The following is a 21324-nucleotide window of genomic DNA, read 5'->3' on the forward strand; positions in this document are numbered from 1 at the left end:
CAGTTATTTTTTTAAAAGTTCCTCTCGCTCATGAGGTCACCTCAGATTGGGTCCATCCTTCGTGATGTTATCAGGGACATGCTCTCACCGGTCCCACCGCCGGCGCCTATATTCATTCCTCCTATGGCTACAGCGCCTCAGGCCCCCACACAGCACCTGCTGCCCACTCCAGGTCCTTCGGTTCTGGCTTCCCTGCCTCCAACAGTTCAGGTGGTTCCACAGCAGCCGCTGGCTCTGGTTCCTACACCGCAGCCTTTGGCGCCCAGCACTCCTCCACCTGCACCGGATCAGCCAGACACCCTGGTGGACACCGATGAGGAGGAGGACCCCGACACGCCATCCTCAGCCAAGGCATTTCATGAATGGCTCTCAGGTTTGGCCGAGTACTTGGGGCTTCCGCAACCCGAGGTGGAATAACCGGAGGCGAGGGTCCTGGCCGGGGTCCTCACTCTACGCCCTGCAGCTAGAATGGGGATCCCGATGCAGAAGGATGTTGTGGCCTTGGCCAAAAAGGGATGGCTTAAACCCCATTCGGCCCAGCCTGTCAATAGGCGCCTCGACGCCAAGTATAGGCAACTGGAGGGGCATCCGCTCTTGTTGTCGGTGCCCCCTCTACCGCACTCTTCAGTGATTGCTGCAGCGTCACTTTACTCCAAGCCTCAGTCATCCTTGTCCACCTCGTCTTCAGCGATTTTAGGCAAGGAGGAGAACACTTGGAGGCTTATGGTAAGAACGTTTATTCCAACGCCTCACTGCACCTGCGTCAATCCAACGCAGACGCCATTCTGGCAGCCGTTAACCAGAGGCTTGGGTTGGAAATTGCTGAAAATATATAGATAGGGTGTGTGTTAGGGAATAGTTAAATCATTTAAAGGGATGGGGATTGAGGAAAAAGAAATAATAAAAAAGGATGATTTTTCTCATTGAAATATCAACAGAGAAAAACCCATCGTTGTTTCATCCCACGATGAAATGACTTGGAACCCTCTGCCCCAGCCTCAGAGGGAAAGAAGGCATGACGCGCCCCTTCGGATCCACGTGTCTTCAGTGGGGGGCAGGCTTGCCCTTCACACACAGTCTTGGCTTCAAAGGTTCGCAGACCCCTGGATCCTATCTGTAGTGTCCATGGTTTACCGTCTACCTATTCCTCCATTTCCGCTCTCCTTCACTCCCACAGATTGGGACAACAACTCTGTTGGCGGAAAATTGTTTGCTCATCCAGAGCCAGATGGTGGAAGAAGTCCCAGACTGCAGGATTTTCGCCATACAAAAGAAGAACCAGGTTGACCTGAGAGTTGTGTTGGACCTTTCCACCCTGAGCCTCTCCCTCCCTCTTCAAAAATTCAAGATGGTTTCGCCAGCACTAATTGCGGAGACACTCTGCAGGGGAGACTGGATGTGCTCCCTGGATCTGAAGGACGCGTATCTACACATCCCAATTTGGCAGCCTCAGCAGTCCTTTCTACCGTTCAGGATCATGGGCTTCCAATTCCAATGCAAGGTTCTACCCATCGGCCTCAACTCAGCCACCAGGGCCTTTACCAGACTTATGAATGCAGTGGTAGCCCTTCTCAGGGCCCGAAAGATCACCAGGTCTACCCGTACCTGGACAACTGGCTCTTCAGGGCGAGGTTCTCCACACTTCCTCCGGCCTTATGAACACACTCCACGAACTGGGATTTTCCATCAATCCCAAGAAGTCTCAGCTGTGGCCTAAGCAGAGCCTGACCTTTCTGGGCCTCATCTGGGACACAAGCTCCGAGAAAGTTTTCCCCTCGGAGGAGAAGATCACAGCCATCAAGAGGGCCACAGGTTATTTTCTCAGCAGAGAGGTGACCTCAGCCTGGTGGTACCAGCATCTATTGGGTATCATTGCAGCTTTCTTACGGGCAGTACCTCACACAAGGCTCAAGATGAGAAGATTTCAGCTGCACTTCGCAGCCTCTTTGAATCAGGAGCGGGGCTCCCAAGCAGAGCTCGTCATTATTCCTCCCTTTCTACACCAGGACCTCATCTGGGGTCCACGGACTGCAACCTGCGGACAGGCATGTCCTTCCAACAAGCAGCACCGCAAGTCACCATCACCACAGATTCCTCCCTGGAAGGTTGGGGCGCTACGCTCGACAACCACAGGGTCCATGGAGTCTGGTCCCTCCAGGAGTAGGAGTCCCATATCAATTGGCTGGAGCTGAAAGCTATCTGGCTCGCTCTCAAAGCCTTTCTGCCGCTTATCTGGGGCAAGGCGATCCTCATTCAAACAGACAATTCCACCAGCATGTATTGAATCAACAAGCAGGGTGGCACCAGGTCCCCCCCTATGTGCAGCCTAGCGGTCAGCATGTGGGAGTGGGCCCTGGAGAACAACATCTACTTCAGGGTCATCTGCCCGGCCCCGGCCCCACAGAAGTTAGCCCTTGCAGAGCGGTTCCTGAGCAGGTCACACTAAAGCATCTACAGCTGTCACAGGCTAACCTAGACATCATTCAGGGCGCTAGGAGCGACGCTACTAGGAGCCAGTACAAACGCAAATGGACTATGTTTTGCCACTGGGTGGAATTAAAGGAGATTGATCCACTTACTTGCACGTTGGACGATGTGCTATCCTTCTCTGCACACCTCGCACACTCAGGAGTGCAAACAGATGATGTACCTACCTGGCGGCCATAGGAGCCTACCGGAACTCAGAAGAGGACGTTTTTTCTTCCTCCAACCCATTGGTGAAGCAGCCTCTGGCGGGCCTCACCGCCTATCAAGAAGCCACACCTGGTGTGGGACCTAAACGTAGTGTTGGGCCCACTGGCGTACAAGCCTTTCGAACCAATGGTGTCTGCGGACATCAGGCTCGTCACCATTAAAACGGCTCTCTTGGTGGGTCTTACGTCCGCACGTAGAGTTAGCGAAATTCAGGCACTGGTGGCGTCAGAACAGTACAATACTTTTCACAGAGATAATGTGGTCCTGAGAACGCATCCCACGTTATTGCCTAAAGTGGTCTCTTCTTTCCATCTAAATGAGGAGATGGTGTTAACTACTTTCATTGCGAATACAAAGGACGATGCTCAAAAGGTCTTGCACTGTCTGGATGTCGGGCGCGCTCTGAAATTCTATCTGGACAGGGCCAAGAATTCTGCAGTTTGGATGCTCTGTCACCTTCAGAGGGTCAAGGGCGGGCTATCGGGTGTCCAAGGCCTCTATAACAAGGTGGATGATTTCGGCCATCAAGGTGGCCTGTGAGGGGCAGCGCAAGCCACTGCCAGCGAACATGCATGTCCATGCTGTTAGGGCCAAGGCAGGCACATTCCAGCGGCACGTTCCGTCATCAGCAGGGCAGCCACGTTGGCCCCTCCTTCGGCCTTCTGCAAACACTACTGTTTGGATGCCGGCTCCAGGTCAGACGCAGCATTTGGGCAGGCAGTATTAAGGAACTTGTTTTCTTAAAGAGGGTCACCTCTCCACTCTAGGGCTACATTCAGTTGTAATTGCCCATACAGTATGGAGGAAGGGGACGGGATATAGAAGTAACTAGAAGTTACTCACCATAGTGACTAACGTACTCCTAGTCGATAGTCCCCTTTCCTACATAGGTCCCACCATCCTCCCCTAATAAAAATGGTGTCAATGGTAATATTGTCAATGCAGCAATGGGGACTGAGGAGTGGCGCCGGTGGGAGGAGTTAGGGGAGAGCATGCTCCCAGGGCCGCACTTCTAAATTTAAAGGGTTCGTTTTTTCTGATGAAAAAGGTTGTCTCCTGTCCCTAGCTAGCAAGGGACGCCCATACAGTATGGAGAAAAGGGGACTATGGACTAGGAGTATGTTAGTCACTACGGGGAGTAACTTATAATTTTCAAACTGAACCAATGGCAAGTCAAGAAAATAACGTACCTCAAACCTTTGAACCCAGCCCCAGTGGAGGAGTGGATTGGAGGTAAAAGAGAAGGCAAAAAAGGAGTCTTTGTGAAGCAGGAGAGAATTGAGGTTTGCAGATCAGTGAGTTGGAGTTGGGGGAGGGGAGGTGGCGGGGAGCTAGGAGTAGAGGGAAGCCACTGATATAGTCGTTCCCCGTAATGGTGTTCACAGAGACAAGAAAATAGTGCAAGAATGTAATAATAGAGGCTCATTCTGTTTAATAAAGAATATTGTAGCCAAGGTGTGGTGGGGACTAGGAAGATAGGGCAGGGATTCAGGGGAAGTCCCCCTCAAAGGGTTTGTTTGTTTGTAGTGCTTATTAAAGAATTGCTTCACAGTTGAGAGCACAATGCTTCGCCCTTTATTTTACTGGTCTGAAACACCTTATTTTATGTATACTAACCACTTCTTACCTTTGGGCTTCATTGATCGTAAATCTCACTTCCTAGAGTAGGCTTGCCTCATGCTGAAGTGGCATGGTTCTTATCTCGCCTGCGTAAACAGACAGTTACACAAGGCTTTCAGTTTCACTGCTTGGTTAATTACTATGACTTTGTCCGTTCCTTTCACTTAAGGGCTTAAAAAAAATAACCACTACTTTATTTCCCAACTTTCCAACACATCCATTTGCAACCATGTTTTAAGAGTGATATTTTTAAGCGTGTTGTTATTTTCATCAGAGCACAATATTTAAGCACTCTTTATTTTTTCATTTTTCAGTGACATTTCTACAACAGGATGTTTGGAAAAAACATTAATATCACATACAACCGGAGGAGTTGCTTAGTCAATCTGAAAGGGCTATATGCCAGGGCCATAATGATTCTTGTTTAGTTTTCATGTTTCCAGTAAGTGTGGTGAATGCAGTCAAGAAAGAGTTTGAAGTTTAATCTATAAAATGGATTTCCTTTATGGGTTCATAGATTACTTCTGAACTGTAATCTTTTGCAGTTCCTTGGTGTACTTCATTCCTGCTTTCACCATGTATTTTTTACATCAATTCAATCAGGCATATCTGGTCTTTTACTGTTTTGTTAGTTGGAAAACACTCCATGGGATAACTAGATATCTGCTATGTGTGTTTTTGCCCTGTGAAGTGATATATTTGTGTTCCTCTGCTGACAATGAATAATAAAGCCACAACACAACTGCAGTCTTTTTATTTTTCCAAAATACATTTCTTTATCAAATTAAACAGTGCTAACAAATGCCCTCACTCAATTGAGTTTGTGTGAGTGAGCCAAGTGATAGTCTGTCTTTGAGGCTATGCAAGGCCTCTCATTCCCGTGTGCTCACGATTCCCTTTTCTCTCGCCTGCAAATAGTCTAGATTTATTTTGTAGGCCATTAAGCATCTGAGCTCTCACCCATAGAAAGGACAAGTTGCAGTAATGTGACGTGTTAATTTCTCTTTAAGTTCCAACTTGTTTTTATAGAGAATTCTAGACTTTCATGCTTGCCAATGAGGAGCAATGATCCATACAGTATGTTACATTTGTTACACAATCTGTTGTAAAATTACTGGAATTAATGTTACTTTCTATTATGTTTAGTAAACTGGCCCTTTCATTAAAAAGCAACTTGACCTTTTTTGTAAAGCAAGCCAATTGTTATTTAGGTAACATGTTAACTAATTAATCATGTTCACCATGCTTGAGTGCATAATTTTCTATTTTATTCCATCGTAAATGTGTTTCTATTTTTGTTTTTTCACAGAACTTTGGAGGTAAACAGTAGTTCTGAAGATATCTGGCCCTTGTATCAAGTTTTAGTCAACAATGAGGTATGATGTGACTTATTACAGTAAATAAATGTATGTTTTGCCACTAGACTGCATCTAAATTAGGTTTCTGAACTAATATTCTATTTGTATAATGTACAAAGCATTGTGTATATCTCTCCACATACATTGCTGGTATTAATAACAAGAGCAGTTCTTGGGTGGTGGAACATTATTGTATCTTGGTCTCATACAAGCATCAGAAATAAGATTACGTTGAGTAATGTATCCCATATTGTTCATACGATTTCTGCACCACAGGGTTTTATATGAGACTGTTTACTTTTGACACAAAAAGCTTTAGCAGATGCTTTTGGTAGGAAATCCTATAAACATTTCTACCATGATTTTAATCTACTAAAAGGACAAAGTTTAATTAATTTCATTTCATTTATTAGTAATATACTTATAGCGATTCCATGTGTTCATATCCCCACAAAAATATTGCGATACAAAAATATTGCCATATTTTTCCAGCGATATCGACCCATGGACCCTGCGGGGGACACCCCTGCAACCTCAGCTCCCACAAGTTACCCCATCCCCCAAAAATATTGCCTATGGCGAGACAAACAGCCATATGTACGGTGATATTTTTGGTGGGGATATTTTGTAGGGATACCCTTATAGCAAGAGGCTTTTTATATACAACAAAAAATTACATACACATTATACATTTCCATTTTAAAATCAGACAGAACTAGTAAACATGTTACAATACTGATTACAATACAGTAGTGGAAGCTCATTGACCATAGGTGACAACCTCATTCAAAAGTTACAATCTAGCATAGTTCTTTAGAACACTATTCTAAAAAACTTTCTGTTGTATAGACATTTCATAGGTCTTAATATCTCCTAGATCGACTGTCGCTAGAAGGAAAACTCAACATCTTTCTGTCCTCTCAATTAGTATGGGACATTCATCAGATGTCACAATAATCAAGAGTTAACAATTAAACATAAAAAAATCTTCTTTCACTGAAGTCTTGCTCACACATTTTCGGGTGTCACTGTCTTGCCATGACAACTTGAATTAGTCTGGAGGAAATTAAGCATTTTAAGCTTACCCTTGATATTTTGTTTTATGCTTTATCAACAGTGACACCCGAAAATTTGTGAGCAAGATTTCAGTGAAAGAAGATTGTTTGTTTATTTTTAATTGTTCACTCTTGATTTTTGGGACATCTCCTGATGAATGTCCTGTAATAATTGAGAGGACAGAAACATGTTGAGTTTTCCTTCTAGCGACAGTCGATCTAGGAGTTGATATTAAAACCAATGAAGTGTCTATACAACAGAAAGTTTTTTTTATCCACTCTAATGTTGTACGACAAAGAATTAGGTGTTTTTAACACTTAGCCTTCAACGCAGAAGGATTTGTTTGTCACCGCTATTAATGTGTATGTTTTAAGAGGTTTTTATGAACTTTTTGTACTGTGTATCTCTTGATGAGATTTTTCGATCATTTCTAATAAAATGTTGAATTGATTCGGAATATGTGTATCTAGCGGTTTAACTGTTGATAATTCATTTCTACCTTCTATTTTTTGATGGTCATAATTCTCCCAAAACCAAGGTAGAATATCACTGTTGAGTGATTATTTGGGTTTTCCCTTTGGTATTAAAAAGTAAAATTTTCTGAGGACATTCACATATAATATGGCAGAGAGATTTGGGGGCACAACTAAGAGTGTCAATATTTTTTTGGAGGGCATGCGTGGAGAAAACCACATTCATCCCTATGAATGAACTTATTGCATCAACTGACTTTGTACATTTTTCTTTGGTAGCTTGCCAATGGGAGTCCCACTTCAACTTTTCATCTATCGTGACACTCAAATATGTGTACACTTTAACTCTTTCCAATTTAATGTTTTCACTATTCCAGCTATAATGGTTTGTGGCTTTTTTCACACTGAACACCATACCTTTACTTTTTTGTGGTATTTTACTTTCAAGCCATTTGAATTGGCATATTCCGATAAGGCATTTCGCAGATTTTGGAGGCCACTAGCGGTGAGATCTACCAATAACAAGTCGTCCGCATAAGCAAGCCAGCTTATCTTGGCAGTTCCAACTTTTACGGGTTAATCAACAAGTTCATAAAGTGCACATACATGTCTGCCAGGTACAAGTAGAGCAGGGTAGCCGCCACAATACAACCCTGCTTAACCCCCTGACACCTGTCTATGGGAGCTGAAAGTTTGCCCCTGCCATCTAGGCGAATACGATCAGTAGTGTCTGCATATAGCAACATTAACATTTTCAACAAACCCATAGGGATATCCTATGAACTAAGTTTCCTCCATAGTCTATTTCTGAGAACAGTATCGCATGCCGCACTGAAGTCAATAAGGGCACAATAAACATTGCGTTCACGTTGTTTCCAGGAGTATTCGATAGCCGTTGTCCGAATAAAAATGTTATGCATCGTATTCACCCTCGGCTGAAATCCTATCTGATTTGCTAGAAAAATCTTCTTCGCTTTGATCCATTGATTTAGCTCAGCCAACAACACCCAGGCAAATATCTTTGAGGAAATATCTAACATTGCTAGTGTGCGATAATTGGCAAGGTTGTCCCAAGCACCTTTTTTATAGAGGGCCAGCAAGTGACTCATGCCATTTTACTGGGATCTTTCCATTGCAACCTATTTCTTTAAATATGTAAAGTGTGTGTGCCCATAGTTCTGGTGAGCGTTTCTTTAATGCATTTTGGGGGCATGGCCAGCACGCATTTCTGTGAGGAGGTGAATCTGCGGGGTTCCTGTTCAAGATCCTGAATTGATCCTAAAACGGTGCATACAGACATAACCTTACTCAACCGAGCGCAGCCCTAGGTGGACGAACTCCTTCCCCACCTCCCGGAGGGCCTCTGGATGAAAATTGGACTAGGAAAGCCGCTGCAGCAGCTGCCTTGGGAGGTCCCCCTGCGCCCAGCAAAATGGCGCTGTCCGCCTCCTCAGACGTCTGAGAGGAGAAGAACCCGGCGATTCCAACCACGGACCTCTGAGTGATTGCCAGCACTGTATTTGTCTCTGGGCCCGCACTGCGGGACTACCTTGCGGCGAGCCAATATCAACAAGCCCTGGGTGTCCCGGGCTTATGCCACACGAAGCGCGGCCCTGAAATAGGGCCCCCCCAACCCTTCCCATGCCGTGGAATCGCCCAGAGGCGTGCCTGCACCAGCCTGCTGAAAAGGGCACCATTGTGTCACGCGGAGCGATCCAACCGAGGCAGACCCCTGGTGGCTTGAAGAGGAAGTTAGAGGCCAACGAAACCCCAAATAGAGGAACCTCCAAGACGCGGATGAGAACTACAACGCTGCACTGCAACCCGGAGTTGAGCAGCAGCAACAGGCTGAAGACATGGGAGCACGCGCAGAGCCCTGCTGTGGGAGGACACGCTGGACCGCAGGTACGGGGGGGGACCCTGACTCATAGCCACAGGGGGATGCGACGTGTGGCAGAACCAGTGATCAGTAATTGCACCAACCAGATCGTTGCTGCCCCCCCCCCCCGCCCTGCGGTCCGGCTCTTCATGCATGATCGTGGATAATAGGAGGCAGCAAGGGAGCATATACATCATTGCAGTGTGGGGCTCCTTGCCGTAACACTACACCCGCGAGGGTGGGCCACCACCTTCTCTTGCCACCTGTCACACCACCAGAACTCTCAGCAGACCCAGGTCGTCACCCCGGAGCGGATAATGCCCCATAAGGCGCACACCCACAGGAGCAACCGCTCAGCTGGAAGCAAAGCCACCCGGGAGTGCGCCAGGTACAACAATAGCACCCCCCATGTAGACTAGCAAAGACCCTACTGGCCACTGAAGTCGTGCGAGGATGCCCAGAACACCACTACCAACATATGCCTGACCGGCATCCTCGAATATTGGACGCCCTCATGCAAACGTCTGGACAACCGGCACATGCAGTTCCGAGGAGAGCAGGAACAGTGGGCGCTCTGTCAACCAATCACGCAATAGTCACCCTGGTCAGGCTACCACGAACCATTGCATCATCGGAATAACCCAATAAGGGAAGACCACTCTCGCTATCACGGTCTTACTGAAATAACCAGCCAGACAGAGGGCACGAATGGGGACCCCCTGCTCACCTGACCAGCACCCACTGCAGTCGACTGGAAACACAGACGTGCTCGGACCTTTGGGTCTAACTTATGCTGATCAGAAGCAACCTATCACGAGAACAGTAGAAGCGCGGTTAACCGGACGCAAGTTCCTACGCCATCATTTGTGGGCAGCAGACCCGCACACACCCCACAACCTGGGGCCTCACCACCCATCACACACCACGGCAACAGCCCCACAAGCTCGAGTGGACATGTCCCCTTCCAAAAACAAAGCCAAACCATCAATAATGGAGTCCTTCTCTGCAGTAAAACCTAAGCAGCAGAAACCTCCACGGAGCAGGAGCCGCTCTCCAACACAGACAACACTAAAGACGCCCAGGTATTGCAAGCCATCGCAGCACTCAGATTGTTTATTGACACCAAAATAGATTAGGTCAAATCCGACATGCAGCTGATGCGCCAGGATTCTCGTAACCTAGCGGAGGTGGGGTCCACCACGGAAGCTGGTCTGCAAGAAACCGCAGAGACCACGTCAGATCTGAAAACCAGAGTCCAAGAACTAGAGAAAAGAGTGGCGCACCTTGAGGCACGATCGGAAGATGGAATTCCGGAGGACTTGGAGGGCCCAAACCCAACCGACTTCGTAGAAACTATGCTGTTGCAAGAGATCGGAGCCAGTAACCTATCCCAGGCCTTCTCAGTGGAATGGGCCCACTGGTCTCTGCAAAAGCGACCCCCCAACTGGATCACGCCCGATGATCGCAAAAATCCTGACCTGACCAGGGAAATTATACTCGGGTACTCCAGAGAAGGAAGGGAGATCAAGCGAGGTGACTCCAAGATTGCCATTTACCAGGATTACACGCCAGTGGTGCAACAAGCCAGGAACTCTTTTGTGCCAGTAAAAGCGAGGCTCTGAAAACTTAACCTCAAATACATGTTACTTTACCCATCTCGCCTTAAGGTGCTCTACAAAGGGAAGGCGATTTTTCTAGAAACACAGAGGCAACCATCATGTGGCTGGAACATAACCTATCAGGAGACGACAAACTCATTACTTGAACGAAGAGGGACCAGGGAGGCGGGAAAATGGGGGCACATCAAAATGCATGTTACCTAAGAAGTTGCAACAGTCGCCCACCATCAATGCACTGTTAACTTAATCTTGGTTTGGACAGCAAGCCCACTGAGCCACAAGTAAAGTGCAGCCCCACCCACCCCACAGAAAGTTCAGTGCCGGCCAGTTGCCTGCACTTTCCTCGTGCCAAATGGCCTGGACAGGAACAGATGGCGGGGGGCACCTGAGCGCCACCCCTCCACGGTGGCTGCTGGGAGCAGTTGTTTATTGTTATTGTTTGTTTTTCTGTCCACAATGGCAGGTGTTAGGATAGTTGCGGGTTCTCCAGAAGAAATTGAGGGTGGTGCTGGAAGGTGGGTGTCGGCAGACCCTTTAGATATGAATCCCACCAACAAAGCTACCAGGGGTTATCGTAAAGTAGTTTCTCAGAGACATGACGAGGGCGGTAGGCGGCTGATCTTGCAATGGGTTTCATTATCAATATGGCAGTGCAAGTCACAGTGTTAACCTGGAACGTCTGGGGTTTGGGCACTTACCTCCGTAGGAACAGAATAGAATCATACCTTAACAGAAAGTTGGTAGGGATAGCCCTACTGCAAGAGACTCATCTGACTGGTGAGGCCACGACCAACCTAAAGGAGCGCTGGGGAGGCCATGGGTTCGGAGCAGGCTATTCCAAATTTTCACGAGGGGTGTTCATGTGGATTAGCCCCCAGATTCCCTTTAAATTGCTCAAAGAAGAATCAGACCCAGAGGGCCGATACGTGATAGTGCAGGGATACATAGAACAGGTAGAGGTGTGCCTAGTCAACTCCTACTTTGGCAACTGTAACATCCCAGCCCACTTAGAGCTACTGTACACCAAAGTAACTCACCATAGGAACAGCTTTTTCATCTGGGCGGGGGGGGCTTTAACTGTGTCCATGACCTAGATCTGGACAGATCTGCTCCTCCCCTATATCGTGCTGCAGCAGCCTCCACCGCACTGAACTGCGCTCTGGAAAGGCTAGACCTGGCAGATGTCTGGCGAGAATTACATCCGGGGAGGCGTGGCTACTCCTATTACTCATCCCCACACAACCTCTACACCAGGATAGATCACATAGTCATTGGCAGGGAATGTCTTGTTCACATAGACTTGGCACAATATTTGGGGCGATCCATATCTGACCACTCACCATTACAGGTACAATGGAATGTAATCGGCCCCAGACCACCCATCCCGCTGTGGAGAATGCCGACTGAGGCCCTGAAAGACCCAGCATTCAAAAGTGACCTCCAGGACTCTTTGGAGAAAAATGTTGAGGAAAATGAGGACAGTGTGGAGAGGGTGGGTACAGTGTGGGAAGCCCTTAAAGTAGTAATTCGGTGGGAGTTCATTGCAAAAGCCGGCGGTATCAGGAAACTATTGCGTAATGAATTAGAACGATGTGAAGATGAAATCAAAAAAGTGGAGTCCACCTTCCCTAGCACATACCAGGACGAGGAGACATTATGTCGGCTACGAGGTAAATGCAGCAAGACATGGGGCAGATTGGCTAAATTCGACTACACGGCCAGAAATACCAGGGCACACACAGAGGCCAACAGACCGGGCCGCCTATTGGCCTGGCTCTGCAAAAAGGAGCATGCCAAACACCTTATGACCTCATTAAAGGGGGCGGATGGCACCCTACTCCATACACAGCAGGACATCAATGACCAGTTCAAATCTTTTTACACCCAACTTTATTCACAGGACACCCCCATCCCGTGGGAGAAAATCCTAGACACACTAGAGGAAATAGTTCTACCTAAATTGACACCAACACAAAGAGATGCCCTGGACTCAGAAATCACGGCTGAAGATATCAGAGGCCATCAAATCTTTAGCCACTGCCAAAACCCCAGGCACTGACGGGTTGCCCCCAGAGTTTTACAAAACCTACAAATCATGACTCACACCATTACTACTCAAGGTATTTCAGGAAGCAAACGAACTAGGGACCCTGCCCAAGAGTATGAGGGAAACACTAATTATCCCAATGCTCAAACCCAGAAAACCAGCTGATGATTGCGACTCCTATTGCCCACTTGCAATGCTCAATTATGATGATAAGATATTGACCACGATTCTGGCATCTAGGCTCTCTAGACAGATCCGTGGGTTAGTACATAACGATCAAAATGGCTTCATACCCGGCCGCAACACTACAGCAAATCTTTGCAGGCTCCAGCACATCATAGCCCAGACCGACCAGCATGAGGGCCCTTATGCGCTATCTTCGTTTGCATTCGATTCCATCTATTGGGAATGGTTATTAGCCACGCTCAGAGAATGTGGGTTTGGGGCCGGCTTTATTATGTGGGTGAAAATCCTATACACTAATCCCAAAGCAAGAGTGAAGTCCGGCAGACTTGTGTCATCGATATGGGGCATTTGCAGGGGGCTAGACAGGGCTGCCCACTGTCCCCTATGCTGTATATATTAGGTCTGGAACCAATTGCAATCTACTTTAGGAAGCAATTCTTCAATGCCGTTATTCGGCTGGGTGGGGAATATCACATAGTATCACTCTATGCTGACGATGTACTCCTTTTTGTTAGAGACCCCCATTTAAATGTCCCCTGCATGTTGGAGGTTCTAGACAATATTTCCGCTGTCTCAGGCATACGGTTTAGTAGATGAAAATCTTGCCTTTTCCCATTAGCAGGTCTTAAGGGTGTGAATATAGAGGATCTTCTTTAGGTTGGAGTTCAGTGGCAACCGACCTCATTCCGGTACCTGGGCGTCACCGTGATGCATTCCCCAGAGTTGATGCACAAACGTAACACCGGAGCCGCACTGAAAGCCTTGCGCAAGTCAATTGGCTTCTGGTCCAAGCTTCCCCTGTCTGTAATCTGCAGGGCGTCAATTATCAAAATGATAATCCTACCCAGATTTCTTTACCACTTTCATAGCATCTACTATTACATTAAATCCTCATTCTTTCGCTTACTCGAAACTATTTTCAGAGGCTTTCTGTGGGGGTCCAGCAGGCACAGGTTAACGTTGTCCACACTTACATTACCTTACAAGGCAGGCGGCATACAACTCCCAGATTTGGAACTGTATTACCTGGCCGCACAACTAAATTTTGTGGCCCGATGGTTGTCGGATGACACCACAGCAGAAACCAAATTACTTCAGAATCTGATTAGTCCCCTACGCTTGAAAGAATTTATCTGGCTCCACAAATATGCCTAAGTAATGCACGCATGTTGGTGGTTCTAGGTCGGCAAATATGGCTTAGAACCAGGTACTACTACACCTCAAACACTCATACTCCCCTGAGGTCCTGATGATTTCAGATTTATGCAAATCCAGCACTAATCCGGCACAGATCAGATTCTGGGAAAGGAATGGGGTCTATACATGGGGAGACTTATACGACAAAGGCAACTTCAGGGACTTTACATCGCTCCAGGTGGCAGATTGTATGCCGAGCGGGCAATTCTTATGGTACCAGCGAGCCAGGTGGACCGCACGTATGAAGTGGGGCGAATGGCCTGAAGAGCCTGAGGCACACCCTCTTCTGACATTGCTGTACAATCTGGGGGACGGCCGGAGACTGATATCCCAGATATACTGCCAACTCATGGACAGACCTAACCCCTGCAGCGGTGACCTGAAAACCAGATGGGAACAAGATATAGGTCAGGAGATCACAGATACAGAATGGGAGAGGGCTTTAGCATTCCCCAGTGAAGTATCCAGAAATGCCAGGTTTAGGCTGATGCAACTTAACGTGCTATATCGCACATATATGACTCCACACAGAATAGCCCAGTTCAGTAAGCAGGCCCCCCACAGATGTACATGGTGTAAATCGGATAATGCAGACCTATTGCACATGTTTTGGGGATGCTCCAGGGTACGCCACCTCTGGGCTAAAGTGGAGCAAACATGCAGGTCAGCCGGCATGATCAGATACGACTGGTCTCCCAAAGAATGCCTGTTGGGCACTTACCCTTGTCTGGCCAAGATAAAACATGTAACAAGACTCATGGACATGGCCTGCGCGTTAACAAAAAGAACTATTGCAATGGCCTGGAAGCGGGTGAAAGGCCCACAATACTTAACATGGTACCGGGAAATGAAACGATAGGTGGAAGCAGAAACCCAGGCCTGGGAGGATGGAGTCCTCAGGTCCCCAGACGATGCAAGCATGGCGCTGGATGCATGGAAAACCCTAACACGTGATTTGTTCCACCCTTCGGATGGTAACCCGCCTTGAGTAAATAATCCTGCGGATAACCAACGCCCCACCCTCAGGATAGCCCACCTGGGAGGGGCGGCACGAGGACCATTCACGCTTCTCCGCCTCCCTCCTCTCTCCCCACCCCTCACCCTCTGGCATCCCACCTGGGCCCTCCAGACGCCCACCGCACCTACCCAGCTAGACCAAGGACTACACACCAGAGAACACTGCTGTTTAATTGTATTGTTTGGTTATATGTTGTGTTCAAATGTTATCATTGATATGCAATTCAGATATGATGATATGATTGTAACAATAAGAAATGCCAATAAACCAATTTAAAAATAAATGTATGCATTTCACACCCCATCGGGTCTAGATGCCTGAGACTTATTGAGCTTTTCTATTATTAACACAATATCCAGTACACTTATTTCGCTACAGCATATCGCATTTGGTAGGGGAACATTTTAATCACATTCCACACTCGATCCTAGGGTGTACTTTGTGATCAATCCATTGGCCCTCAGAGATGCAGTTGATAGTTAATTATTTTATTTGCACCCCGCAATACTTCCCAAATAGCAGTTTTATTCAGCTGTATGGCAAGGGTTACAATTGTTTTCCACCGTTCTGACTCTTGAAGTTTTTTATGGTCTTACAACCATTTCTGGTACACTGTTTTACATGTCTGAAATATGTTTTGCTGTAGCACATGACTTGCTACCGGGTGTCCCTAGGCTTATCACTTTGGCAATTGACTTACGGAGCAATTTCTTAGCTACTGATACGTCTTTATCACAATATTGTCGGTTGCCCAGCTCCTTTTCTGATCGCTCCAGGGCAGATGTCTAGGACCTAATTGGGCGTTTATTAATACCAATATTTGCCATCATGGCAGAAAATAACTCGACTATGTTAGATTCATTAGTGCTGTCACCACATTGCATAACAAAACTAGGTACGATCATCGCAACTTGTTGATTTACAGAGGAAAGATTTTTGTCATGCCATTTGATTCAGTTATGGGCTTCATTCAGGGCTATCCGACCATTTTTATCATAGGTCGCTGGTAATTGTTTTGTTAACATAGGAGCCAAAAGTACACATAACGGAAAGTGGTCACTCTCATGTCGATGAACTATGGCCTTGTCAACTGTAAGCAGAAGGCCACTGTTAGTAAATACATAGTCAATTGCATGCCCATCTGACCGTGTCAAAGCCATTTTAGCATCGCCAGGGCAACGACCGTTTTATCTCGTCAAACCAAATTCATCAGTCATTTTGGCCCATGGTCTACCTTGGCGATATGAAATGTTATTACACACTGCTTCCGAAGTGATCATGCCTCCTCCTTTATGGATGTATTGGGTGACACCTATTTTTGCATTGAGATCACCAACCACCCATAAAGGATATCACTGACAATATTTCAATAAGGCAGAAGCTACTATGTTGACATTTTCATCTGTGGCCATTATATTTGGAGGATCGTAGATATTAATAAAAATTATGACATGGTTGAAATGACTAATTTTGACTACCTGCACATAGTTAATAGATTCTTTAAGTGTTGTAGCAACCCATGGGGACTTTACAGTCAGCAATGACCCACCTCTAGGGCTCCCTTTCGGCCCTTTAAAGGCAACTTGTTGCACCGTACTTCGACCATTGAACTGGACTAGATCCATGAGCCATGTTTCCTGCAAGGCCACCAACATAAATGAATCAATTTGCGATATGAGCCAGTCTTCCCCAAAGATGTGTATAGCCTCGATTATTCCATGAATAAATAAAACTATCATCACCAGAAAATTGAATTGAAGTGTTGTTTAAAGGCGACTGGCAACCATTGCCAGTAGCCAAGAATTTCATTTGTGTCACTTTCCGGGATGTCAGAAACATCTTCATTCCGGACTGATCCGCTCATTGGTGTCAGGTTTTCTTGTGTGTTACCAGAATGGCCTACTACACTTTTGCATTCTTTATTTGTGTTAGGCCGCATCAGAACCTTACTTCGACTTATCGGGAGGTAGTCTCAGGGGAGGGTTGGAAGATGGAATAGTTCTAGGATTAATCTCAGGAATCTATACCACCTTTGCAAGAGTAGCCCAGTTGAATGAGCTCCACATCAGATTGCAGAATATATTCTAAAATTCCACTAGATTGAAACCAGATATTTGTCTGATATTCAGATATCAGTTCTACCTGATCAACGATTTTATTATCATCGGTAGTAATCACTCTCAAAGCTCCTATCGAGTGCAATATACGTAATACCGCTGTTCTATTTAGCAGAGCCATATTTCAATCCATTGATACAGGTTGAATTTGAAGCGCTCTTATGAAACCCACTCGTTCAGTATTGGATTCAAGAACGGGTTTCGTTGAAAGTGAACTTTGTTTCAATGGCTTTGAATTGAGTGAAGAGCCACTGTGAGTATATGTTGCCACTTACCACAGACGATTTACTCATCGGACCGATATCTTGATCAACAGTTATGTTTCTTTTCTGTAGGGATACATCATTTTTACTCAAACATCCCTTCACAAGTTGATTGCCTTCTAAAGGAGGAGAGGCTACTTGGTTTTGATGTCGTCCTGATTTTTCCATGTCAGAAGGTATTGTGGCTTGATCTGTCACCGTGATCGCAATAGCCGATTCAGGTATAACACAAGCATTCTTTCTGAGTACAATGTGATTATCATACATGAAGGCATGGCTAATAGGATTTGTTTTTTGCCGTTTTGTTTTCACTGTATTTCCTTTCTATTTCATATTTGCCAGCATTATTAGTCTGCTTAGAGATGGACTTTTTCGTGGCATACTTCTGAGCAGATGTATTATTATCTAAGCGGTTGGTCTCTGCACAGTCAGTAGAAGTACTACAATCACAAACCGACTTCTGTCCACGGTTAATGCTTTTATGCAGTATTAGTGACTGTAAGTCTAATTTCTTCTCAATATTTTCTGACTTACGCAGAAGGTGGGTCAACAGATTTTCAAAGGCTTCAACCATTTCTTCAGAAGACATACTGTTGTCACTTACATCTAGGTCTGTTTTTTTTCACTCGGGTCCTCAATCACTAAGAATTGTTCAAAGCAACCTTTATCAATGTTGCTTACTTGACTATCAATAACTGACAATTTTGGGGTCTGCTTTCTGTTATTTTGGTCAGTATTCATCAATGCAGCATAGAGTTTGTGGGGTGCAATATCCCTATAACTAGATGAAAAGGACATCGCCATGATGTCACCTAGATATTCTACTTCAGCTTCATCGCTCATTTCACACTCCAGATCAATATTGGTAGACTCATTATTAATGCAATGGGGTATATCATTATCACTGGCATGTATCATAGCTTTGGCCATCTCTTTTGATACTAGGATACTACCTAGCATTGGCACCTGCGAACATTGACGCTCATGTATCTGATCTAAATCAGGCTGTACTTCAACTTGGTCACTACCTACAAGGGGTGAAGATGACATTACCCCCTCAAGAAATGTATAACTCAAGCAGCCTAAAGCTTCACTGTGTTCAGCTACTATTTCTTTTGTGACTGACTCCTCATCTAGTTGGTCTAATTGTTGTTGTTTCATTTGGACCTTGGGAAAATATGCTGTCATTTGTTTAGGTTTACAACCTGTGCTTGGTTTAAAGATTGTCGTGGGTGTGACAATCCGTCAACCTCGACGTAACATTTTCGGCGAGCTCTCCTTTTTGAAAGTGGTGGTGGGACACTTTCTGTCTTATCGTAATATGGGGAATTGCTATTTACAGTCATTGTAATGACCATAGTAGATAATAGATTATAATATTACCGGTCAGGAAAATGTCAATACTAATAGTAGGCAACTATGAGCGATAACTTACTTAGTTTGTTTGAATACGTTTGTACTTATACTAATTTCTCAGTACTTTAATGAATAATAGATAATGGATACATACACTTGTAGCCTTACACTTGCTTTTAATGTATTTATATAAATATTTTTTTGGCATTCACAAACTATATAAATGATTACAAAACATACTATAATAAATTTAGCCTCCAGGCCCATTGCTTACAGTCTGTTCAGCGCCTTCAGCGATGTGATGCCAATTTTTAGACGCCACAATGTGCTACGATGTTTTGCAAGGCACAGAAACTATTTTGACCCTGGTAGTCGCTGTAGGTTAAGCGCATTTTGGCCAAAAGCTAACTGACACAAGCTATGAAACTAGACAGCGGACTGGAGTGTTGCTACAACCGCAGACACTACCAACTGCAGTCTGCGAATTACAAAACGCTTACCAGCCTATGCCTTGTTGACCGCAAGAACAGCGTTTATCTGTTATGCAGTTCTATTTAGCCAAAAAGCGAAAAGCTTTTATCGCTTGTCACGCTGAATGATATGGTATCAGCTAAACATGCCCCAATGCATTGAACTAACCGGACGCAATTCCAACTAATGAGATGGGTCAACACAGAGCTTGCAAGCAGAGTGCCCTGGCAGTGGCGAGAAAGCCAACAGCACTTGTCAGAGCACTTGCACAGATCCGTGCGCGCAAGATGCGCGCACAGATGTGTTTTTATGGTGTCTGCTGGGTAGGGGAGGAGGCTGGAATATTCAACCTGTAAAAAGAGGAAAATAACATTTTTATGTAACTACAATTATTACCTGCACATTTTAGCTGCCCGATAGTATAATCTTAGGTAGATGGACCACAATATAGCCAATTTGAAAGCACGGGGCGCAGCGTACCAAGTCCAATAGTCAAAGGGTCCAAGATGGCTCTGTCACCAACACAGCCAACAGCACTTGTCAGAGCACTTGCACAGATGCAACAACTTTCCACATACTAAAAGGATAGTGATTAAACAGATTGCACACACAGACATGTTCTAGGTAAGATGTTAATGATATAGTCTTGGAATACTTTTCGAGAGTGGCAGTGGAACATATAAGGGTAACAAGAGATGCAACACCAGTCAATCATTACTTACTAGTTTAACAGCATTGTTTCAGTTTTAAATCACATCACTGGTAGTCCATAAACATGTATTTCTGTTTTAATGTGTCCTTGATTAAGAAGGATGGATCTCTGCCAAAGCTGATAACACGTTTTAGCGAAGCACAAAACGTGCTAGCAGAACGTACTCCATCTTCAGGTTCCAGGTTGCTCATATAAAATGAAATCAATGCATCTAATTTGGGCAAATTATCTGTTTAATATCCCCCTCCTCTTTGATTGTGAAGGGCTACTAGTGTTTAGAAGAGCCTTAAAATATGAGTTTGAGGGGATTGTGTCCTCCGACGTATTCCACATCTATGACAGGTAATGACCCCAGCTCTGCTGCTTCGGAAAATTCTTTGGGCATAGGTGTCGATGACGTCGATACGTTGTCCCTCGAGGGTCGACGTCACCGGATGTTATATGTAGGACGCACGGCCCCCGTAGCCTCAGTTCCGTTTTTTCCGCAAACTTGTTTGCTTCGGAATCTCGACACGCTCGATTCTTCTACTTCGAAAGCGATGTCTTAGTCTTCTTCTACCCCAAAGTCGGGCTTTAAAAAATGTTGGGACTGCGGTTCGAAAGTCCATCATGGACCCGCACAATATCTGCCTCTGGGATGACTGCCAGTCCCTGACATTGAAGGCCTTTCGGGAGCGGAATAAGAAATTAACGGTGGGTAGGGTGTCTAAGCCCCATAAGTCGAAATCTGCTGGGCTTTCGACCGACGAATCAAGGGGCGACTTTCTGTGTCACCGAAAGTCCAGGGGGTCATGGTCTCGGAGTGGTTCCTGCCATTCCTCTGCCTCTTTGAGGCATTCTCGGAAGCGCTGTCACCGGTCGCCTTCCCTGTCCTCGTCGGAGGACTCCGCCAGAAGGCAGTTGACTTGTCCCACCAAGTCTTTGTCCCCGGCCGAATGGGATGCATTCCGCCAGCAGATGATGGCGATTTTCGATTTGAAATGCACTGTTCCGTCCGCGCCTTCGAGAGAAACCGGCAAGGAAAGGGCTTGGTCCACCGCTCGCACGCCTTCGGGCTCGGGGGGTCAGCGCGATCATCGGGAGCTGTCGAGGTCCCGATAGGACAAGGTTGATCGCCATAGCCGTGCCAGATCCAGGTCCCGGTCCTCGACGCCATCCAGACCGTTGGAACCTATAAAGCCTTCAAAGAAGGTGTCGACGCCATCGGCGCTGTGTCCGTCGAGGGGCTCTCTCGAGGCTCCGCCCTCGAAGACATAGT

The 21324-nt window shown here is 46.0% G+C and overlaps 1 protein-coding gene across 3 annotated transcripts in view; it reads left to right on the top strand.

Annotated features, from left to right (window-relative positions):
- The window catches only part of SWT1 (SWT1 RNA endoribonuclease homolog), a 2657341-nt gene that overhangs the window by 2608733 nt on the left and 27284 nt on the right, over positions 1-21324 (top strand). For all 3 annotated transcript variants that reach the window (XM_069641360.1, XM_069641359.1, XM_069641361.1), the window contains exon 16: positions 5624-5690. In XM_069641360.1, coding sequence (XP_069497461.1) covers positions 5624-5690 — 67 coding nt within the window. The remainder of the gene's footprint in view (positions 1-5623; positions 5691-21324) is intronic.

The sequence above is a fragment of the Ambystoma mexicanum genome, chromosome 1q (genome assembly GCF_040938575.1).
Source record: "Ambystoma mexicanum isolate Mex_15411 chromosome 1q, UKY_AmexF1_1, whole genome shotgun sequence".
Lineage (NCBI taxonomy): Eukaryota > Metazoa > Chordata > Amphibia > Caudata > Ambystomatidae > Ambystoma > Ambystoma mexicanum.